This window comes from Marmota marmota, unplaced genomic scaffold, assembly GCF_001458135.2.
Source record: "Marmota marmota marmota unplaced genomic scaffold, marMar, whole genome shotgun sequence".
In the NCBI taxonomy this organism is placed as follows: domain Eukaryota; kingdom Metazoa; phylum Chordata; class Mammalia; order Rodentia; family Sciuridae; genus Marmota; species Marmota marmota.
In genome coordinates this window covers 35,554,538-35,576,907 of record NW_025999900.1, presented here as the reverse complement: position 1 = coordinate 35,576,907, position 22,370 = coordinate 35,554,538, and the positions used below count along the sequence as shown (strand labels likewise).

The window sequence follows — 22,370 nt, the reverse complement described above, 5'->3', positions numbered from 1 at the left end:
ACCAGGCTGCTTGTTGTTGGGGATTCTAGACTCACAAAATGGAAACCTCAGTCTGTAGTTTGAGCCTGGAGATTTATCTTGAGCCTGTGACTTAGGTGTAAGAAAAGCTGCATGCTGCTTGGCTTGCAGGGCATTTCTGGGATCAGTGTCAGGAGAAAGCCCAGGCAGACAGGTTGGTGAGGAGGCACTTATGACAAGTATCTGTCCTGTTTCTGCAAAGCTGCTGACAACGGTGAAAAGAAAGGCAGCAGAGACAAGCTGACTTTTGGGACCGGGACTCGTTTATCAGTTAGGCCCAGTAAATCTAAGCAGAAAATGTGATTTTTATGTCTTTCCCTATTATTTGCTCTAGCATGACATTTCAGTTGTCCTCCTTTAAATTTCAGATGTACAAACCACCGTGTCTTTTTATGTCCCTTTAAATATTTGTGCCTAAGGGAGGCCCTTAGTGCACCTGAGTGTACCTGGAACAGAGGTCCTTCTTTGCTGTGCTTGCATGCGACAGATGAGAATTTTGTAGCCATGGCCACTTTTGTGGAGAAGCCAATTGTACTACAGTAGCTGTGTCGCGGCACCCTGGTCTCCAGGCCACCCGACCTGGTTGAGCTCTTATGCCAGCAGCAAGGGAGAAGAAGGAATGATCAATAGCACTGGCCAAGGCTGTGAGCTGTCCCTGGTGTCTGTGGGCTTCCAGCAGCTGGGGAGGCTCTGGGAAGCTGAGGGGATATGTTTCTTGTGGGGAGGTTTCTGTTAAGGGTTGTGCCAGTGTGGGAATACGGGAGGTGCTAACAGACTCACCTTTGGGAAAGGGACCCAGCTGATCGTCCAGCCTTGTAAGTGCTTCTACCTGGGAGGTAGGGGTCTAAATGCAGTCCAAACCCTGCTCATGATCCTCTGGTACCAATGTCACCGTTGGCACCATCCTAAGTACACAGGAGGTTCTGAACCACGTAGGTGAAGGAGGTAATGAGGTGTATGGTTTAGAGGACTCTGAGATCTGTCCTTTTGCAACTGTTTAACTACCACGTTTATTATTGGAAATTCTGGGTTCCCGCAGACAACGGATATGAGCTCAGGACTGGGACCCAAACTGATGTGGGCTACTCCACCAGCAGCTCCTTTGCAATGAAAATTACTTTCCTAGAAGTGCTGAAACGGTTGCATAGACAGAGGTTTAGCTGTTTCTCCTTTTCTGTCTCCCTGCCCTCTTCTCTGCCTGACTTAGGGACATTAAATCAGAAAAGCTATTAATCATCTGATTTCTCAGCCCCATCACTCATCAAGTGTGACAAAAGGGATCCATTAACATAAAACCCAGAAAGAAAAAGGACAAAGGGCTCAGTTCCCAATGTCTTCATTGTTGAACCTGACAACTCCTTGACTTTAATAAGGGTCATTGCCCCATGATCAACAGAGGACACGTAGCAGGCAGTGCTCACCAAGTGAACATGTGGCCAGAGCCCTGCCTCCCTTGCAGGAGGTACCACTGCAGAGTTTAGGAAGTGATCCCTGCAGGCTTGCCAGGGCTGCCCTTGGGAAGAGGTCATGGCAGAGCTCTGAGGAAGGCACAGGGGAGCACATGGAAAGTCAAGCTTTAGGTTTCTGTTGTGGAGCACCTCACAGTGTCACCACTGGCAACACCTGGAAACTTGCCTTTGGGACAGGAACGAGACTTCAGGTCAGCCTTGGTAGGTAATAAGAACTATGAGGTAACTGTGTGTCCCTTTTAAAGAGGAAACACTGCAGAAGGACTATTCTGAGTGGAGTCCTCCCTTGGTGCTGTGGAGGTGACCTCACTGAGGAAACCTGCCTCTAGCAGTATCTGTGTCATTTTGATTTCTGTCACTGAGGCTTTTCCTTTCCACCTGTGAAAATGATTTCTCCGTGCCCCAAGCTTCCTCAGTCTTCCTTACACTGTTTTTCCTTTGGAACTGTGGGTTTGGGACTTTGTCACTCTGAGCCACAGAATGAAAGCACTCTCAAATGGAAAAGAGTGAGTCCTGCTTACTCTGATAAACTTTTCAGGGGTGATATGGGTGACTGTGAGGAAGTGGACTTGAGTGACCTTCTGTGACTGTCTTAGAGAAATCTTGAGGAAACTTGTTTAATGCCCTACGCACGTGGCTTCTGAGAGGAACCATTTTGTTAGCCTCTTGGTGGAATAAAACCAAAACCTTGACCTTCTGAGACTACAGTCAAAATGCCAACCCTTTTCCCCAAAGCACTGCTGTGTTTCATTATTTACCAATTATGAAATGACGGCATGATAATTAACATGAAATCACATAGATAAGTGGTTTGACTATGTTGAACCTATGATTAAGATGCAAATTGTAAAAAAAAAAAAAAAGATGCAAATTGTAGACATTCTGGAGTAAGCCACCAGGCAGTTTCTCATACACAGCAGTCCCTGAAGATGGACAGTGTGCCTGGGCCTGATTCTTTGCAGCATTGGTTTTCACATAGTGCTGGGACCTGACTGAAAACTGATTGCGTGTCTCACAGTGACAATTTGGGTTCTAGTTTAGCTGTGCTTTGTGCGCTAAGAACCACCTATGGTACAGCTTAGCAGCCTGACAAAATGGTTCCAATCCAACAGGAAAACAAGAATGGGATGATTGTGTTGAGTGGTATTTGTCGGAACCTCTCCTCTCCCTGCTGTCCCTGCCACACTGGGAACTAGTCACGAGGTCTCCCAGGGAGGTTTTTGTTAGAGCATGTATTGCTGTGCCAATAACAACTATGGCCTACGATTTGGAGCAGGGACCAAACTTACAGTAAAACCAAGTAAGTTGTGGGGAGCGGGCCAATCTCAAAAGCCCACCTAGTCAGGGCATAGTTGTGCTGTGCAGTTTCAGTGGGATTAAGACCCTCCTGTGCCAAGAGAATCTGTGCACCTGATTTCTTTGTGCCTGAGATCCTGAGCTGGTTGGAAGTCTGTTAACAAATTCTGGCAATTCAAATAATGGGGTCAGCAAGGAGTAGTAAAACTTCACTAGCTTCTTCGTTGGCTCTGGATATATAGAAATGCCAAGAACATGTGTTAAACCTAGATTTTGTAATATGACAAAATTAAAACAACTCAAAGTCCAGGTACTCCTCAATAAAAACCCCTCCATTCTAAGAGGAAGGCATTCAGTTCTTTTGTGGGTTTTGTTACTATTATTATTTTTTTAATATTTATTTTTTTAGGTGTAGATGGACACAACACAATGCCTTTATTTATTTATTTATTTTTAATGTGGTGCTGAGGATCGAACCTGGGTCCCGCCTGTGCTAGGCGAGCGCTCTACCACTAAGCCACAATCCCAGCCCACTATTATTCTTTATAAAAACTATTGCTGTGAATGACATGATGCTGCTGGTCCCTAAAATAGCCACCTTCTGACCCCACTGTGGACCTGTGCTAGGTGGCATATCTCTGCCTGAACTTTCTATAGTGCTCAGGTGTGTTAATTAGGTATGTCCCATCATCCTATATAGAATTGAAAACTAGGGATTTAGTGGGTCAAGCAAGGGCAGCCCACCAGAGCCCACTGTTGTAGAAACAAAAGGGGTGGCTTCAGATCTCCAGAGTCAGCTGTTATATTTAGAGATGTGCCCTAACCTTGCCAGGGATCTGGGAGCTGAGGCTGCAAGGTAGTGAGACATCCACTAGAGGGGAAGATGATCTCACTTGCTCAGTCTCCTGCTCAGTCCTTCCTACCTCCTGGTTATTGTAAAGCCCCATATGACTGTGAATTATGGAGGAAGCCAAGCAAAGCTCATCTTTGGAAAAGGCACTAAACTCTCTGTTAAACCAAGTAAGTGTTGGGGTTTTCAAAGACCACACCAGTGAGTGCAGCTAACCCAGAGCGAGAAGAAATTTATCAACTTTTGCTCTGTGGCTACTTACCCCCTTCACCTTTGAACCCCACAGAATTGCTCCTGATTGATGCTTCTGGCTGTCCTCAGTCCAGTCTGGCACTTCCCTCAGATGGACATAAGCAAACTCTGGGCATCATAACATGTAGCAAGGCCCGTCCTTAGGATAGTGCCTCTCAGGAGTGACTGCCTACCTCCCTGTAGGACATGATGACCTTTTCATCAATAGTCTCTTGGAAGAGAAAATTTCATTGACAATATCAAGGGCCCCACATGAGCAGCAATCTATGACTGTTCTATGTTAATTTTATGATTAATTTTTAGACATTAGCTTCAATAGGGGCTCCTAGGAGGAGGAGGAACAGAGTAGCTACTGCCAGGGGTTTTTTGTTTAGGGAGAATACACTGTGGAACTCAAATAGCGGGTATACACTCAACTTTGGCAAAGGCACCTCACTGTTGGTCATACCCGGTAAGTTCTTGTGGTTAACTAATTATCCTTTCTGGGAAGAAATCCAATGGGACCTGTTGAAACACAGCTAAATTTAATTGCTTCGTTTAGCATGCAGTTGTTAACTATGTCGGATGTGTGAGAAAGATATGAATACATGTTTCCCTGGAGGCTGGATTTGGTTATCAGGTCTGTGGGCAGTTTGATAAATTGTACTAATACTGCAATCACTGTTTTCCAAAGGTCCACAATGCATGCTGTGACTTTGAGAAAGAGGCAGAGATAAGAAGAAGAAAAGCTTTGTGATAGAGACAGAAGCAAACCAATAAAAAAGGGAGGCTGCCAAAGCAGCAGTGTAGCCAAGGAAGCATGTCCTCAGCAGATAAGTGATGAGGATCCAGTGGGTTTAGGCCATGTCATCTAATAGAACCGAAAAAGAGTGAGTGGGCTGAGGACTCCCAGGAGTGGCATAGCAGTTACAAGCTGCTTGTGGCTTTCTCCTTCTGAGAGATGCAGAACCCCAGAACTTTCTGCAAGGGAGGACAGCCCTGGCTGTGTCCCATCCATGGACCTTTTTTTCCTTGGACAGTCCCCTTCTTCACCCTAGGGTCAACTAGTTCCCCACATAGACTTTACCCCACTACCTAAGCCGGCCAAGTCCCCTCTTGGGAGAAGCAGAGACTCCCAGCCTTTTGAAAGGCTTCCCACCTCCACTGGATTATCTGTGATAAAGTGGAATGTTTATCCAAGTTGTGAAGCTGTCAGGGAGAGAGTAATAGAGACAGATGACAGAAAGCAATATTGGAAATTTACAGGCTACCTCCACCCTGCAGAGTTCAGTAGGTTTTGTGGTTGTTTGTTTTGATTTTTTCTGTTAGTTACTGTGATGGGTGTCTTCCCTGCAGGCACAGTACCTATAGGAATGTCTGCCATTTCACACTTTGGTACTATTTTATCAACAACCCTCTGTGCCTCAATCAAGTGTGGCGATAAGGTAATGGGGTTGATATGTTGACAAATAGGCTTTATACATTTAAATGAGTGACCCAGAAAAAGCGCTCAGCTCAAAGTAGTACACACTTGCATCCCACACACTCGCTGCTCACCTTCTCTGAAACCCCCTTCAAAGGCCACAGACTTTCTTTTTGCACCATCCATGATGGCTTTATCCTCTGAAGGCATATTTCCCGTTTGTTAATAATCGAAAGGTTTTCAGAGACAAGACTTATCAGTAGAGGAGGGACTCAGGCTAGTTACTTGTCCTGTTTTGAATCCAAAATGAGGTGGAATCATAAAACAATGTCATTGGTTTGTTTTTGTGGCTCATAAACTCACTCTCAGAGAGGGTTCAACTTCAAAAGATTCAACAGCCACTTAGGTGTATTTAAGTTCTAGCACATTTGCTAAATCAGCCTCTTAATAAACACACTTGAGATAATGATAGCATGAGATTGTGGAAGTTTTGCAAGCTTCACCCCTATAGAAACGGAAGACTTTCTGTGTAGACTGAAATATAATCCCAAGAAAATCCCTTTTAGGAAAACATGAGATCAAGGCCTTTCAATGGGAAAAGTACTTATGATGTCCTGTTGTTGGACCATAAAGCTGCTTCAAGCAATGCAACGCTCCATTGGTTTATGTAGAGACATGTAACACTGTGACTAACACAGGAAACAACAAATATGTCTTTGGAGAAGGCACCAGGCTGAAGGTTTTAACTTGTGAGTATTAAAGGCAAAACAGACTTTTTATTAAAAATTGTTGGTGTTCACACTTGAAGGACAAGAGAAGGTACTTGTTATAAAGCATGGAAGCTAAATTATTGCTATCTGAAGTGGCAATTCTGAGTCAACTCTGAACAGAGGGGTAAAGGAAAACTGAGGATTTCCGTAATGGATTAACCATTGATCTTATAAGAATTATATTAATCAGGGGCTGGGGATATAGCTCAGTTGGTAGAGTGCTTGCCTTGCATGCACAAGGCCCTGGGTTCAATTCCCAGCACACAAAAACATTTTATTAATCACTAGGAGAAATTTATGAATTAAAGATCTCAAGAGACACCAAATATAGTGGTGTGAACCTATAATCCCAGTGGCTCAGGAGACTGAGGCAGAAGGATCACAAGTTCAAGGCCAGTCTAAGAAACTTAATGAGGGCCTAAGAAATGTGTCTCAAAATAAAAAATAAAAAGTGTTGGGATGTGGCTCAGTGGTTAAGCACCTCTGGATTCAATCCCTGGCACCAAAAAAAAAAAAAAAAAGGTCTCAAGAGACTCCTCTGAACAGAGTAGAAATTGTGTGCCCTGTATTTTCTTTTAAAATTGTACTCTCATTTTACATTTTTCACTGATTTTTTTCCTGCCCCTCTTTATGTTCTCTCCTCTGTCCAACTTAGGGCTTCATCTGGGCACTCATATTTTGAGAAACCACCTCAAGGGAAAATCATGCCCACTACCTAAACTGTCACTTAAGGCTCTCTCAGATCTGGGCCCTTTCTATGCTCCAAATTTATTTCCAGCTCTTCCCTTTCACAAAGTCTTTACCCAGGCAACCTGGGCACCTGCTTCCCTGAACACTCACACGTGCCCACATCTGAGCCCTGTTCCATAGAGCAAGCATCATGGACCCACCTCCTGAAATTGGCCTGACCAGGTCAAACAAACTGGGTTTCACAGTCTCTTACCCTGGACACCCAAAACAGATGTCACCAGGCTTAACTTTATAGGAATATTTGAGAAATTATGTGCTTGTTTAAAATGAAAGCAGCCATAGTAAGAGAGCTAGCAAATAAATAGCAAAGAAGGAAAGAAAAAAGGAGGCTTCTGTAATGGGTATGAGAAGGTGGGATCTGTCCATGAGAAGTAATTCCAAGAAACAACACTGACTCCAAGTAGGAAATGTACGAGCCACCATAGTTCCTTCCTGTGCATCTCTTGCTCTTTCCTGGAGCAGTCAGTTCCTGACTTGTTGATTGTTAAGCCCCCGATCCTTAAGGTGGCCAGTGGTGAGGAAAGGAAGGAGGCCAAGCTGATACTCAGTGGTGGTGCCCATGGAGTTTCCTACTCATATTTTCCTTCCAGTTATGTCAAAATTAAGAGACTCAAAAGAAAATCAACTAGAAAGACTGGGAGAAACCACGTATTTATTATAAGGAAATGACTTCAGGTTAGACCTTGACTGTCTTATCTCCTGGGAGGGGACAGTGTGAATGGAGAAGTCTCCCCTAGGACAAGGAAAGGAACTGATGAAAAGTCCTTTTCCTGGTGACCATCTAAGCAGAGAGGGGGAAAGATCTGGAGTTGGGGTCAAAGGTGAATCCCAGAGCAGATCATTGTATATAATTGTATCTAATTCTGGGCAAGAAAGAATCTGGGCATCTTCTGAGTAGTTCTAGGAGCTGGACCTAAGTGTATAGTGCCTGGCTCCAGCACCCTGGAGATACGGGTCACATCCGGACCCCTCTTGCCAGGTGGGCAGTAACAGCTCCCCATAATCTCTCCCACCTTGATGACAATCTATCTGCTTTTGCTTTGGTGCCATAGACATAAACTGTTTCCACTTTGTCCAAATGAGGTATATGATTTTCACAACCCTGGAGAATTATTATCTAAAACACTAGAGGATGTGCTGGGATTTGGACAGTCAGTATTCTGGGCCTGTGCAGGAAAAGTCCTTCTTTAGAATATCTAGGAAGAATATCCTTCATTCATCCAATGCGGAAATGGTTCTGAAATCCAAGCTGGTGCTAGGATTCTGTGCCAGCTTATTACTGTGACAATTACTTAATATTCTCTGTGCTCACGGTATCGCTCCTTCCAGAAGATCTTTAGGGAAAACTTAGTTTGGTTTCTAGGAGGTTTTTGCTGAGCTGAAGATCACTGTGTGAATAATAATGCAGGCAGCATGCTCACATTTGGAGGGGGAACAAGGTTAATGGTCAAACCCCGTGAGTATCTCTGCTGAATCCATAATGAATGCTCTACTTTAAAAAGGAAGCGTAGCTAAGCTCCATTTTCTGTTTTCTGTACTCAGTTTTTTATATTAATTCTAATCATTAATGATTATATGGCATATAGACATGGCATATGTACACGTGAAAATGAATGCATATGTAATTGTCTGGCACAGAGAGCAAATGTACTGTAGATAAATAGATTCCTTGTCCTTTTGTCTTAACAATTTGGAGCAGAGAGTCTAATTGTGTTCAGCACAGGGATGGGTGAGCACTGGAGTGGGAGAATCCTTCTCCAGTGACTTTATCAGGATTGCACTAATCCTTGCAGGTCTGGTCAGGGGGCAGCTTGGTCTGGAGATGGAGGGATGAGGCGTCAGTCTTTCTACCCTGACCATACTCAGAATTGACCACCATAATAAAGAGTCTTCCCAACTACCTCTTTGGCAAGGATCCCTTTTGGAGGAACAAGCAGGCCGGATTTGGGGATTGAAAGGGATTTCCTGGTACACATTGGCTGGTCCGTTTCTGTAAAGCTTTCTATGACTGTGTAATGTTGGCAACAACCGTAAGCTGATTTGGGGATTGGGGACAAGTCTGGCAGTAAATCCAGGTGAGTCTTCATGTTAACGCTCTCAAACCTGTCTGTGCAATTTGAAATATCTCTGAAACTGCCTCCTCCTTTTTTAACCCTAATATTTACAAAGTCCAGTTATAGCCAGTGTTTTTGTCCGGTCTCCTGAAACTGGATCCTGGCCTATCCCTTGGTCAAAATACTAGATAGAGGGATCCAGAAGTGCATGGCAGAAAACAGAGTATTAGCCCGTTTTTTGTACAGAGCAAACAGGTTGGCCCATCCCAGTTCTGGAGGGGGAGTTGCACAGTGACCCATCCCCAAAAAAAAAAAAAAAGAAGGCTGCCAGAAAGCATTAAAAGTTGGAGAAAGTAAGGATCTACATCCCATTTCATGTCCTTAGTCAGTACTATGCCAACCTCACCAAGGGCCACTGTTCAACACTATTTCCCCCAGCTAAAGACAAATTGAGCACTGCTGGGAGCTCTCCAGGCCTATGGTCATCCCAGTGACCATGCTAGAGAACATCTCCCCTCCACAGCTTATCCAGAATGGCTCTAACAGGCCATGTAATTACTGTATCTCTCAGTTCTCTTTGGCTTTGAGCTTTATGGTGACTTGTTAGAAGTAACAGGAAAGGAGTTGATTTTATCCTAATTCTGGCCTCCCCTGAGAAGCTGTTCTTTCCAGGAATTCTTCAAGAGCACCTTAGTGACCATTTACTCTGTTCAGAATTTAGTTCCGCCCAACCAAATTGTTCCCAGCAGTGTTTGCTGTAGCTACGCCTGGGGCTAGCTCCTGGATCAGTACTGGAGAGGGAGTTGCACAGTGACCCAGGGGGCTTCAGGGGAGGCACCTTTGATGTAGACACTAATCAATTCCTAAATGAGCTTTTAAATAGTCTTCTATGTGCTAACTCATTAAGGCTCTTGAGAGAAGAAGTCACCACTGTCTTTGCAGCTCTAAATGTGAGACATGAGCAGTAAAGAAAGAAAAAAAAATGTTGCGGGGGAGGGGGAGAAGGGGGGGGGAATGTCAATTGCAGTGCCAAAATAAAGAGAGTGGGTTTAAATATTGAACTAATTTTAATGTTAAGTTTCTAAAATGTAAGCCTTCCAGAGGAACCATATCATGGTATATTTATCAGGACAATGAGCTAGTTTGGCACTTTTACTGCAAAAGAAAACCCAAAATAGAAAAAAGGGGGGTGGGTAATAAAATGTATTGGTATGGTGGTTAAGAATGTGAATTTTGGAAGTCAGACTGCTTGAGCAAATCTTAACTCTGCCACTGACTAGATGTGTGACCTTGGGCCATTGTCTGGTTTCTTTATGCCTCATTTTTCTTATCTGGGAAGTAGGGATAATAATAGTAGCTTACTGAAATAGCATATGGATTGAAAGAGTTAATACTTATAAAAGGCACATAGTAAGTATAGTGGCAGGCACATAGCAAGGTTTTTAACACAGGGTTTTTGTTTTGTTTTGTTTTCCGTTTGTTCGTTTGTTTTTTTGTTATTAGATCAGGTTGTTAACAGGAAGGAATGAAAAAAAAACAGAAAGGATCCACTTCTGACAGTTTTTGTAAAGTGCAGCATTAGAGTGTGACTAGCAACTTAGGAAAACTAACCTTTGGCCAAGGGACAACTTTACATATAAAACCAGGTAGGCCTAAATGTTCCCAAGCAAGCCATAATTGTCCATCATGTTCATCTTCTGTTTAACCTTCTCTGTCTTTTCAACTTCTAACTAAAACTCTTCTCTATAGATTTTGCTTTCGTTTAATGAAAAGTAGAGCGGTTGTCAAGTGGCTAATATGATCCTTTCTAGCCTCCGTGGTTTCAGCTAGTGGTGAGAAGGGGAACAAGACTAGGTCTGGAATGTCTAGGCTAGGGCTGAGAGAATACAAGTTGAGCCAATTTGGGAAAAATAAAAACATCCAGTGTGAGTGATTCACTCAAATGAAAGGTGACTTTACAGAATAGTATTCTAAAGCAAGAGCCACCCCCATGGCCACCAGAATTCTTCAAGCTCTGTCTCTCAAGGAGAATATAGGTAATGTAAAAATGGCAAGCTTTTGTTTGAAAAAAAACAAAATGGGGGAGGGAGAAAGGAGACTGTTGGTTGTTTAGATGTTTTCATTTAAAAACAGAATACAGCAATTTTTATAGGATGGGTTTTTGAAAGGTTATTTCTAAGTAGGTCAAAATGTGATAACATGCCTCTGGTGAGCTGCAGAGAGGAAGAAGTAGGAAAGTGTTTTTGTACTGGACAGAAGCACTGTGCCAACTCTTGGGGCAAACAACCTCATCTTTGGGACTGGAACAAGACTCACCATTATTCCCTGTAAGTCCTTCCCCACTTGAGAAGAAGCCCTTAATCTATAATGACCAATTCTCACATCCCAGACACCTAATGAATTTCTAAATGAGCTTCCGAGTGCTAACATGATAAGGCTCTCCAAGGAGAAGGTCACTCTTACCTTTGCAGTTTTAATGTAAGACATGTGTTGTAAGGTGTCAATTGCAAAGCCAAAATGAAATGAGAGGATATAAATGTTGGGCCAGTTTTAATGTTAAGTTTATAAAATGTAAGCCGTTCAGGAGAACCATCTCAGGGCACATTTATTAGTTTGTGTCTATACAGCACAATTGTCCAGTTAATTTGATTAATGTCGGTAGCTGATCCAGATATTTAGCACTTCCTGAGCAAACTTCTTTGAGCTTAAAATTGCTTGAATTGACTGTCACATTACCTAAATAATTGCCAAATCTGTTTTACTTTGTGCTGTATAGACTCAGCCTAATAAAAACAAATGCTGTTGTATTTTTCCCCAGTCTGTCTCCTCTCCCCACAGAAAGTTTTCCTTCTATTAAACAGCATCTCTTCACACAAAGAAAAGATACCCAGCAAGCCATTTGACTTATTGCTGCTGCTATTTAGCATTTATATGACTCCTTTCCGTGGAAGAGATTAAGGCACTTTATACAACTTATTAGCTAAACAGATTGACAGCCTAATTAGGAAGAGAGAAACAGATTCTGAGCATCATTTTGTGGCTACTGTTCCTACCCACTGGTATAGAATACTTGGTCAGATGGCTCTGGGACACAGGAGCAAGACAAGGAGGTGGTCTCCGTTTGTAGCGTGGGGCTTCTCAGCTGCATATAGGAGGTTGTCACAGGAGGAAGAACAGTACTAAATAGGTCAGGGCAACTGACAGAGCCAGGAGGATTTCTTTCCCCCACAATTCATGTGTACTCACAAAGCAGAGCATGGCAAATTTTGACATCTGATGTCCCCGGTGTCTACTCTTCTTACCTGGAGTGAGAGCCTCCTGCTCCAAGTCCTGTTCCTTCCATCTCTAACTCCTCTGTGGAATTCTTTACTCTCTCTTTATATCCTAACTACCATGCCCACCTCAGCACCAGCTCTGCCATACACACTGCTGATGGTCTCTTCAGCAGGTCAGTTGTATTTCTGAGGAATTGCTTAGTTCTTTGAATGTTCCTGAAGTGGCTCAGGGACCTGGGAGAATCTACAGCAGAGCCCCGCAGAGGTGGAGGTGCCACCTTGGGCTACTGAATGTCTACAAGAAGGCTGGGGCTGGCCCCAGGATGAGGAAGAGCCTCTGGAAGGAATAAGGAATACCATTGCTTTCATGATACCGGTGTCTGAATCCTCTCTCATGCCTGAGAAACTTTAGCTTCCACATTGAGACCCAAGACGTGTGGCTGTGACGAAGTGGCAGGGTTTTTGTAGTGTGGTCAACCATTGTGGACAAGCAGCTATAAGGGATGTCCTGCATTTTGGGTCCGGCACTCAAGTGATTGTTATGCCACGTAAGTGTCTTATCTCATTTCTGTGGGTTAATATGTCTAAATCATAAGAGTTTTTCACATCCCCTTCCCCGATCCCCAGCTAGTCACCAATGGGATACGGTTTCAAGGTCTACCAACACAGCCATTTTGACCAATAAAAAGGTCAAATTCATTTTTAAAATGAACATGGACAGATTCCATTTAACACTACCAACAGCAAAGGGGAATTGGCATATCAGAGACCTAATCAATGCTCATTCACCGCCTTGAGAGGACAGGCTTGTCTTCTTCTCCTCCCTCCTGAGGCCTCAGAATTTCTCTGACCTTTCCATGCCTGCTTCTTCTGGCAGATGAAGTGGTTATGTCCTCTAACTTTCTGGCAGAAAATCACCCAAGATAGATATATTCTCTTTTTAGTTTTCACTCTAAGAAAGCTTTCATGTTCGTAATTTTGACAATAAACTTCAGCTAATATATTCCCAGGTATTCATGTAAATAATACCTTGACTCAAACAATCGAATTTCCCCGTGTTTTCAAAATGCATTTCTGTGCTGCACGCCCTGTACCACACCAGCCCTTCTTATCTTCACCACCTTCTCTAATAAGGTAAACAGGATCATACATCATCAAACACATTCCACACAGAAGAGCTGAAGCACAGACGAGTTAAATGATCGAAGTGAACCCACCACCACCACCACCAAAAAAAAAAAAAAAAAAAAAAAACAAACACACAAAAATTCAGGACTGGGATTAGAGTTTGAGATTCCATTTTCTTACAGTGAATTATCTTGAGCTGTCATTTTGTGGGTTGAAAACATAATAAGCACAAACCATAGGCATTTTCTAAGAAATAAAACTTAACCCAAACAAAAATTGACTGTTTGATGGCATGGGAGTTTTAAACGAATCCCCAAATCCTCTTTGTTGTTGGTAGTCATTTGGTACCAGGGATGGGGAAGAGCAGAGAGGTCAGGAGGTTTTTGTAAGCCTTGGTATCACTGTGTCCTCCAGCACCGACAAGCTCGTCTTTGGCACTGGGACCAGATTATATGTCTTGCCAAGTAAGTACCAGAAACCAAGGAGCAAGCTTGAAAAGGTGTTTTCTAGAATCTCACAGTGCTACAGGCCCTCTTTCCAACACTGTGGGACCTTCCGGGCCTTTGGCTGCAGGGTCTACGGTCAGTTGGGACACCATTCCTCCCAGACAAATATAATCAGTTATAAATATAATCAGTTCAGTCTACATGTGACCACCAGGCTCCTGATGAAAGTCTTATCAGCAGTAAAAATAAGACACTAGAGAGTCAGATGCATTGTGACTCCCAGCAAATGATCTCTTTCTGTCTTTTACATTTTTATTTAAAATACCAGGAAAGGTGAAACAAGTTCAAGTTCTCTAATTTGAAAACTGTTTATGAATTATGCTTCCTTTATATGCAGAGAGACCTAGATTGACTTTGGCTGTTTAGTCATTTGATTTCATCATCTGTGTCTGGAATCTATAATGGGCAGGGGAATCAAATGTAATTAAATGAGCAAATAATCTTCAATAGTCAATATTCCTACATTGTTTTATGTGCTTTGCTCTGGAGTTTTTATCTGGGCTTTATCTCTAATAGGCTCCCCAGAAGGACAGTGAAGGTTTTTGTTAAGGTTTTTGTGTCTGTGTGGATAGCAACTATCAGTTGATCTGGGGCTCCGGGACCAAGCTAATTATAAAGCCAGGTAAGTCTCAGATATGTGACAGTAAGGGAGAGAAGACACTAGTTGAATAATGCACGAAGAATATCATGCAAATTATATTTTTAAGAACAATCCAGGGCTGGGGCTGGGGCTCAGTGGCAGAGCACTTGCCTAGCCCATGTGAGGCACTGGGTTCAATCCTCAGCACCACATAAAAATGAATAAAATAAAGGTATTGTATGCATCTACAACTAAAAATATTTTAAAAAAAAGAACAATCCAGCCTGCTGGAGACAATGCATTCAACCCAAATGGGGTCTTCACTCCCAGTGAGAGGCAATGTCAATTCTCTTGTTTGGCCTAGTTGCTTCCAGAATGGACGATGCTTAATTAGCCCTCTAAGAGAGCCGAGTTGTTAGGGAGTTTCTCTGTCCCTCTGAAATGTTAGAATTCTATCCCAAGGATAAGAGAGCCTCATTTCATTGGGAGAATAAATTCAAAGAAAAGGGAAAGGGCCCCAGCCAGAGACCAGTAGGTGAACTATAGTGTGCCTGAAGTTTTCTGACATCCTTGCCCTGGGCCACTGTCCTGTGTGGAGAGCAGGTGCCTGCACTTGTTAGTGAATCCCCCAAGATTCTGGGATTCAGCACAAACCACATAAGGACATAAGCTGAGTCAGGGGTGTATGAAGGCTAGTGGATGCCTGGCAAGTTGACTTTTGCAGCAGTTGAGACTGAGCTGTTTAAAGTAAGGAAAGACACAGACCTGTCCTCACCCCATCCTGCTGTGCCTCCCTTGAGGGTTAGTGTAAGGCTCTAGAGGGCTGTGTGAATTATGGGTCTACCGACAAGCTCATCTTTGGGACCGGCACTCTGCTTTCTGTTAAGCCAAGTACGTGAGTAGTGGGATTTGTCAGAAGGACTCTGTCCATGGCAATTGGGGGGTAATAGCCACATTTGGTGACAGGAATGCTGAAGGTTGACTTAGTTCCCTACTGTCATCCTTTATCTGCCTCAATATGCTGGGCTCTCAAAATTTCCCATTCTCCTGGATTGCATACCAGTTAGGGAAGGGGAATTGGTGCTAATTTCACACAAACACTAAAGAGGGGGAAAAAAATATTGTGGGAAAATTCTTCTCATCTAAATGCTGCAGGCTTTCTGTTTCTGTGGATCCTATTTTCCAGCCATTTATCAGCTCTGATCACACCTTTACCCATGTAGATACAACCTCTGCTAATCCATTTATACAATTCTATGTCAGCTTGTCCAAGCAACTTCTTCTATAGGCCATATCTTTCAAAAGAGACTCCAGAGCCATCCTTGGGGAGATTGCTGAGGGTGGGGAGGGGAAGGAAGGCGTAGGGTGTTGGCTCAGTATTAAAGCTGGGATCCATCTGACACCTTCCCCCATTTCCTACATTTGCTTCCTTTTCACTTTCCCTAGAATAAGTCCCTTTTGCTGCCCTTGGGTTTGAACTCTTCTTCTTCAAATCTGAAGAATCAGTGTTATAGTTGGGGATGAGATCAAGTCTTCTCCCTCCAAAATTAAAATTCTTCCACTAAAGCTTACTTTAACCAAGAAAGTCAATGCCCTGCTATTCCCGTGCACGGGGGAGGGGTACTCTTTCCTCTCTTTAATACAAACTCTCAGTGTGCATTTTTAAAACCCAACCAAGGCTCAGCTTTGAAATAGAGGAGCTCTTGTGTGCCCCATCTTTATAGTATAATAATCTTTTCTGTAATGAAAAACGTTCATTTTATCCTTTTACTTCAGGACTGGACCTTCTTAGGGTTATGGGAGACAGTGTCATTACCCCTTTCTGGGTGAAACAATGTATGATTTTATGGTGGAACTTCTTTAGGGAGATATTTCTAAGCTATTGCATAGTCATTTGGCACACTGAGAAGGCTTAAAACTAAGTTGGTCCATAGTAGAGGATAGGACCGTGGAACTTAGGTAGTCTGGGGGTGCGTTTGGATGGCCTATGGCTGCAGAACATCCCTGTGGATGTGGGAATGCCTCACCTCGTCACACCTGAGTATCTGAGGCTGAGCTTATAGGTGAGAGAAAGAGTTGTTATTAAATTACTTGATTCAGCTTTGGCAGATTTCACCCTAGAAATGCAAAGGGGTTTTAAAAGCTTGTAAGTTTGGGCCAGGCCTGATGGCACATGCCTGTGATCCCAGTGACTCCCAGCTGAGACAGGAGGATTCCAAGTTCGAGGCCAGCCTCAACAACTTAGCAGGGTCCCAAACAACTTAGTGAGACCCTATTTCAAAATTAAAAATAAAAAGAGCTGGGAATGTGGGGGTCTGTGTTTAAGTGCCTCTGGGTTTAATCCCCATAACAAGGAAAAAAAAAAAAAAGCTGTAAGTTTGGTGTTTTAAAGGAGAAATAAGTTGGTTTATGTAGCAAAGCCAATTCTTTTCTGCCCATGATAAAAAGGTGCATTTCCAGAAACATCAGGGAGAAAAAGAAAAACAGCAAGTTCAACTGCCCCCTCACCATGGTGTCCTATGTTTGGTTGGGTTTCAAGGGGGTTTCAGTAAAGGCAGAAAATGCTGTGGGAATAACAATAACAGATTCGTCTTTGGAAGTGGAACCCAGCTGGTGGTGAAGCCCAGTAAGTGTCCATATTCTGTTTATATTTGACCAAACAAAGAGATCCTGTGAAGTTAGTGGAGATTTAATCTAATATGTAAACAAATGTACCTTTTGAGAAATGGCTTTTGCAAATACATGAAACATTCATAATTGTTGAGAATAGAGTAATAACAATAAACAGATGCAAAATGAGACCATCCCAAATCATCTTTAATTTGGTAGCTCAGCTCTCTTTCTTCCAGAGAGATACTGGGACCCTGAGTTATTTACGGCCACAGAATCTCTTAAACTACATTCTGCAATGATTTGTGTGTTTACTGTGAATTTGCCCACAGAACTTGTCATCTATTAAAAATGAGAGTGTATCTCATTTTAAATGCTACTAATATTTATAAGCTACCTTCTTTGTCTCTCACACCAACACATATATTTATTGTAAAAGATCTAATAGGAAACCCAAGCATTATCCCATTTTGACAAATGTCCACATCTAGTCTCATACATGTCACATTTCCCTAAAAACACAGCTTTACTATTCAGATGCAATAGGGGAAAATAAAACAATTCAGAGATGAATAGACGGTCCCAAACGGCTCTATCAACACCTGAGAGGGAATTCATAGTGAAATAAAATGGCAGGCATGACAAGAATTTTGTTTACTGATCAATGCCTCCATGGGGAATAAAAACTTTTTAAATGTACCTCATGGGGGAGAAGGGAAAAAGGCATTTGGGAGACTAACATTTGTGGGGGGCGCTCCTAGAGTGTCAGTTTCTCCACATTGCCATTTGGGGGGCAACAAGATCCATCTAAATGTCAGGCAAAAAAATAATAATAATATTAAGAGGTAGTGTTGTCAAAATGTTTAACTGGGTTACTAAACCCTACAACAGGTTAGGATTGAGATTTTGAAATGAGCAACCTAAGGGGCTTTAACATAGGATAGCCTGCTTTATAATGGTTTAGATCAGGGAAATAACAGAAGAAATGAGCTAGTTGTCTCCATAAGTTTTGGGGTTTTTTGTTGTTTGTTTGTTTGTTTAGATCTAGTAAGTATAAGTATCCCTTGTTAATCTTTTGGACTGTAAAACATTTCCCCCAAAGACTAGGATCCCTCTAAGCCAAATGAATGATCCCCATAAATATTCACCTGATCTGAGGCAAAGCATCCTCAGAGTTTGGTGATGTGGCTAACTTTAGAGGAGAACTTCCAGCTCAGGGACAAGGGTGAGGCAAAGGGCTGTGTCATGCAAGTCCATCTCCGGTGGAAATCCAGCTGTACGCCCAAAGCTGTTGATTTCTAACTTCTTCCTTGTTTGGGCTCTGAAGAGGGGATTTCTAGTTTGGTGGTTGCCTGCCAGATATTTTTTGCCTGCAGACATAGAATCTGTTTGATATCCAAAAGGAGTTTGTTGAAGTGTTGCTTTTATAATTCACTCTCAGTGTCAAATGAGGGCATTCAATTTCCTCTCTGCATATTTGCAGTAAGCAGCATAAAATTCAAGTAAAATAACCAGGAGACACAGAGAAAGATGGTTGGACAGATAATGAAGACTGTTTATTATAGGAAAAGAGATAATATGGGAATCTGTTAAGCCCCGGGAAGGTGAAATATCCATTAAGGAAGATGTAGCTTTCCCAAAAAGAGTCACTAGAAGTTTTTGCTATGGTCCCAATCACAGTGCCAATCAAAATTCTTACAAAATCATCTTTGGAAAAGGAACACAACTTCGTATTCTCCCCAGTAAGTACTGTTTGTGTAATTTTCTGATATTGACTCCCATTGAGTCGAAAGGATTTTGAGCATTGAGTGGGGAAAGTTTCTTAGACTCCAAGATATGTGGGTGGCCTCAAGGTCCTGGGCCCTTCCACAGATTAGCCAAATGCCAAATTCTACCACCCCAGTGCTGGGAAAGTTCCTGCCAGTCTTCTGCTACCTAAATATTAATTAACTCCCCCCACCCCATTTTTGGCAGTGCTGGGAATTGAACCCTGGGCCTTGCGCATGCTAGGCATGCACTCTACCACTGAGCCATATCCCCAGGCTTCAATTATCTTTTTCTATTATGAAGAGCAAAAAAAAAAAATTCATGAAAAATCCCAGAATTCATTTTCTAGTCTTTCTCCCTGGGCTTGTCTCCAGGGGACTTTGTTTGGACACATTGTGAAATCCAGTGTGATTTTTGGCTCCAACACCTCACACTGGATTTTGAAATGACCCCAGCAATTCCTCTCCTTTTGCCTTCATAAAAGATCTACAAGTCTGTGGCCTTTGCTGAGGTTCCTGGCTCTGATGTCCCATGCCTTCTCACTTCCCTTGTTCCAGGGATGGCAGGAGATACCTTCTTCAAGCGCCACTTTAATGTCAAAGACAACAAAGATGGAAAGATGGCCAAGCACAATACCTAAGGGGAGCAACCTAAGGGGCTTTAACATAGGATAGCCTTTAACATAGGATACCCTATGTGTATTTTCCAAATCTCTTTCTTCTTTTAGAAGAGATCATGCCTTCTATGTCTACATACAAAATAGCAAGGTGCTCATCAGGAGTCCATGAACAGGGGTTTCCTTTGGAATATTTTTCACAGGCTAACAATAAGGTGAAAGTTTGCAGGCAGTTCAGAAACACATTCTTGGGCCATAATTCCATGTATGGATAGTCTTAGGGAAAGGGTAGACAGATGCATCCAGGGGCATTTTGATTATATCACACTTTGTAGGGCAGTAAAGAGAAAGGGCAAAGATGTGCTAAGGGAAAACAAAAGCTATGATTACCTGGGAAGATATCTTGGTGATTCTATCAGGAAAGAGAATTAATAAGATGGAAGGTTCAGGAAAACTCAGGTTTTTGTTATGGGAAAAATCACTGTGGGAATACAGGAAGCAGGCAGCTTGTCTTTGGAGAGGGCACAAGACTTTCTGTGATTGCAAGTAAGTATTCCTGGCCACCCTGATTTTGATTAGCAATGGCTTCTTTCCTTAAATGATTTTCCAGTGTACCTAGCAATGCTTTTGCCCCAAGAGAGGACTGTTAGGAGACATGAGCATAGTTCGGTGGTATATTTGACGTATATTCTTAGTATGTATGAGATCCAGGGTTCAATTCTCAGCACCAATACAAAAAGAAAAGAGAGGTCTTTTAAGACATGAGCCATAAGTGTTGGGGAGAAAGATGAACCCGTTGCTCTGTTATAAATCAAAAGCCAACCGTCAATGATGGCAAGCCCAGAACTTGGCCTTACCCTGCTCTCTCCTCAGAACCTTCAGCTAGTTCTGACCACAAATCTTCGCCCAATTCCTTCCTCTGATCCCAGGAGACCAAAGCCCTAGCACAGAGAACCCAAGACACCATAGCTTGGGAGCACAGAAAGACATGTTTGAGATTTAGGGGCCACTTTGAAATACATTGTAGTTTTTAATGCTATGATCAATTTTAATTTGCCTAATACATAAACATTTCTCATTGAAAGTAATTCCAATTGCAGATAAAGACAACATTCACCTTGACCTCTTCCTTCAATATCAGTTTCCTCCCCAAAAGTGACTGTTGTGGCTGGTTTGGTGTGTTGTGATGAGTTTCTCTGTAGAATATGTTTTCAGATTTTGGAATATTTTGCATATCCAAAATGAGCTATCTTGGGACAGAGACCCAAATCTAAACACAAAATTCACTTTATGTCTTATATATATTTTATATCCATAGCCTAAAAGTAATTTTATACAATATTTTTTGTGCCTCCATTTTGATTGAGACCTGTCAATTGAAGTCAGGTGAGGAATTTTCCACCAGTGGTCTTATGTCTTCCGACTTCAGAGCATTTTAGATTTCAGTTTGAGGATGACGGATGCTCAGCCTAAAAATATACGAAATAGTTACTTAAATGAAGGTGTTGTTGGTGAAGGAAGATCTTAAAAACCAGGAATTCTGAAAAACTAGTCAGGTCTTTCGTCAGAAAACACTGGGGCTGTGCCCAGGGGGACAGACTAGATAACCTCAGAAAGTCAGGCCAAGTCCCTGTGGGACTCCGGGGTCTGGTCCTTCCGTGGCAAGCCTATGGAATGCCCTTCTCTTTTTATTCCTATTGTCTGGTCGTTGTTACATCTGAGCTGTTGTCAGAGCTGCTCCTGGCCTGTGAGTGGTCCTCAGCATCTGTGGAGTTTTTGCAAAGAAAGGAAACTCTGTGGATACTCTGGAGTTGGGGCCTACCAACTCAATTTCGGGAAGGGTACCAAACTCTCAGTCACATCAAGTAAGTTCCTTTTTCTGGCTAATTATTTTTTCCCAAGAAGCCTGTCTTCTATCATGTTAGAAGCTGTCAAAACACAGGTGGTGTTTTCTTTGCTTGGTTTGTGTCGGGTAGTTCCTGATACTTGTTGGAAAACAAGGTTGTTAAGGCACATAATTCCCTGGGGCATTGTCCTTGGGCTTTTAATATCATGTAGTCTCTCCCTGAGAAAATATGTGACCCTCCACGAGGAGGAAGGTCCAGGGAAAGAAGAGGGAAAAGGCAGAAACTGGATGAAAATAGACACAGGCCCACAGGAATGGAAAAAGAAGCCGGGCTCCTCGGAGACAGAGCAGTAGCCACTTTGTGTAAATTTCCCAGGAGGTGCTCCTGCCAAGGCCCGTTCTTTCAAGGAAAATTACGGCAAATAGAACCAGGAGGGGAAGTTGCTAGGTATTAGTATTCCTCCCACGTTCTAACCTAATTACAAGGAGATTGTTTTGGCCATGGGCAGTCATTTCAGGTTTTGTTTTGCTGCTTGCCTCCCCACCTCCACCTGTCTTCCTAGAGGCCCCAGTCAAGGTTATTGCAATAGAACTGAACACTGTGTAACACCAATGCAGGCAAATTAACCTTTGGGGATGGGACCACGCTCACTGTGAAGCCAAGTAAGTTGTGTTCTTCTTTGCCTGGGCCTTTAGGGGCAATCAATCAAATCATTAGTTTGAAAAATACTTTAATCCTGTGCATCTGCTTGGGCTCTTTATTAATGTTCTTTCCCCAGGCCAAAGAGAGCTTGTTCTCTTCCCTGGTTTAAAATGAGATGTGAGTGCCGGCACGCGCACGCTGGCTCTAGCTTACAGAGAGGGGCTCTCAGGAGCCTGTACAACCTTTGAAAGAAATAGAGATACAAACAATAATTGAGCCAGTGAGGATGTCAGGGGGGACCTCCAGGGGACCCAGTACCCCATCACCCCTGGCAGGATTCCCAGCCGGCTCCCTGGCCATATGGGTTGCTCTCTGCCTCTGATGGTCACAAGCTGGAAATTCCTCAGCTTCTCTCTGTAATCAATTCCAAAATTTAGCAAGCCCTTGCTGCCAGCAGGTATTTTCTCACATCTAACTTTGATACTCCTGCTGCAATTTAAATCTGTTTGAAAAGAACCACTGGAATTCTGCACATCTG

At 42.8% G+C, this 22,370-nt stretch overlaps 1 protein-coding gene across 1 annotated transcript in view; it reads left to right on the top strand.

The window, feature by feature from the left end:
* The window catches only part of LOC107148310 (T cell receptor alpha chain MC.7.G5-like), a 282,213-nt gene that overhangs the window by 226,458 nt on the left and 33,385 nt on the right, over window positions 1-22,370 (top strand). The window contains exon 3 of the mRNA XM_048798840.1: window positions 15,182-15,241. Coding sequence (XP_048654797.1) covers window positions 15,182-15,241 — 60 coding nt within the window. The remainder of the gene's footprint in view (window positions 1-15,181; window positions 15,242-22,370) is intronic.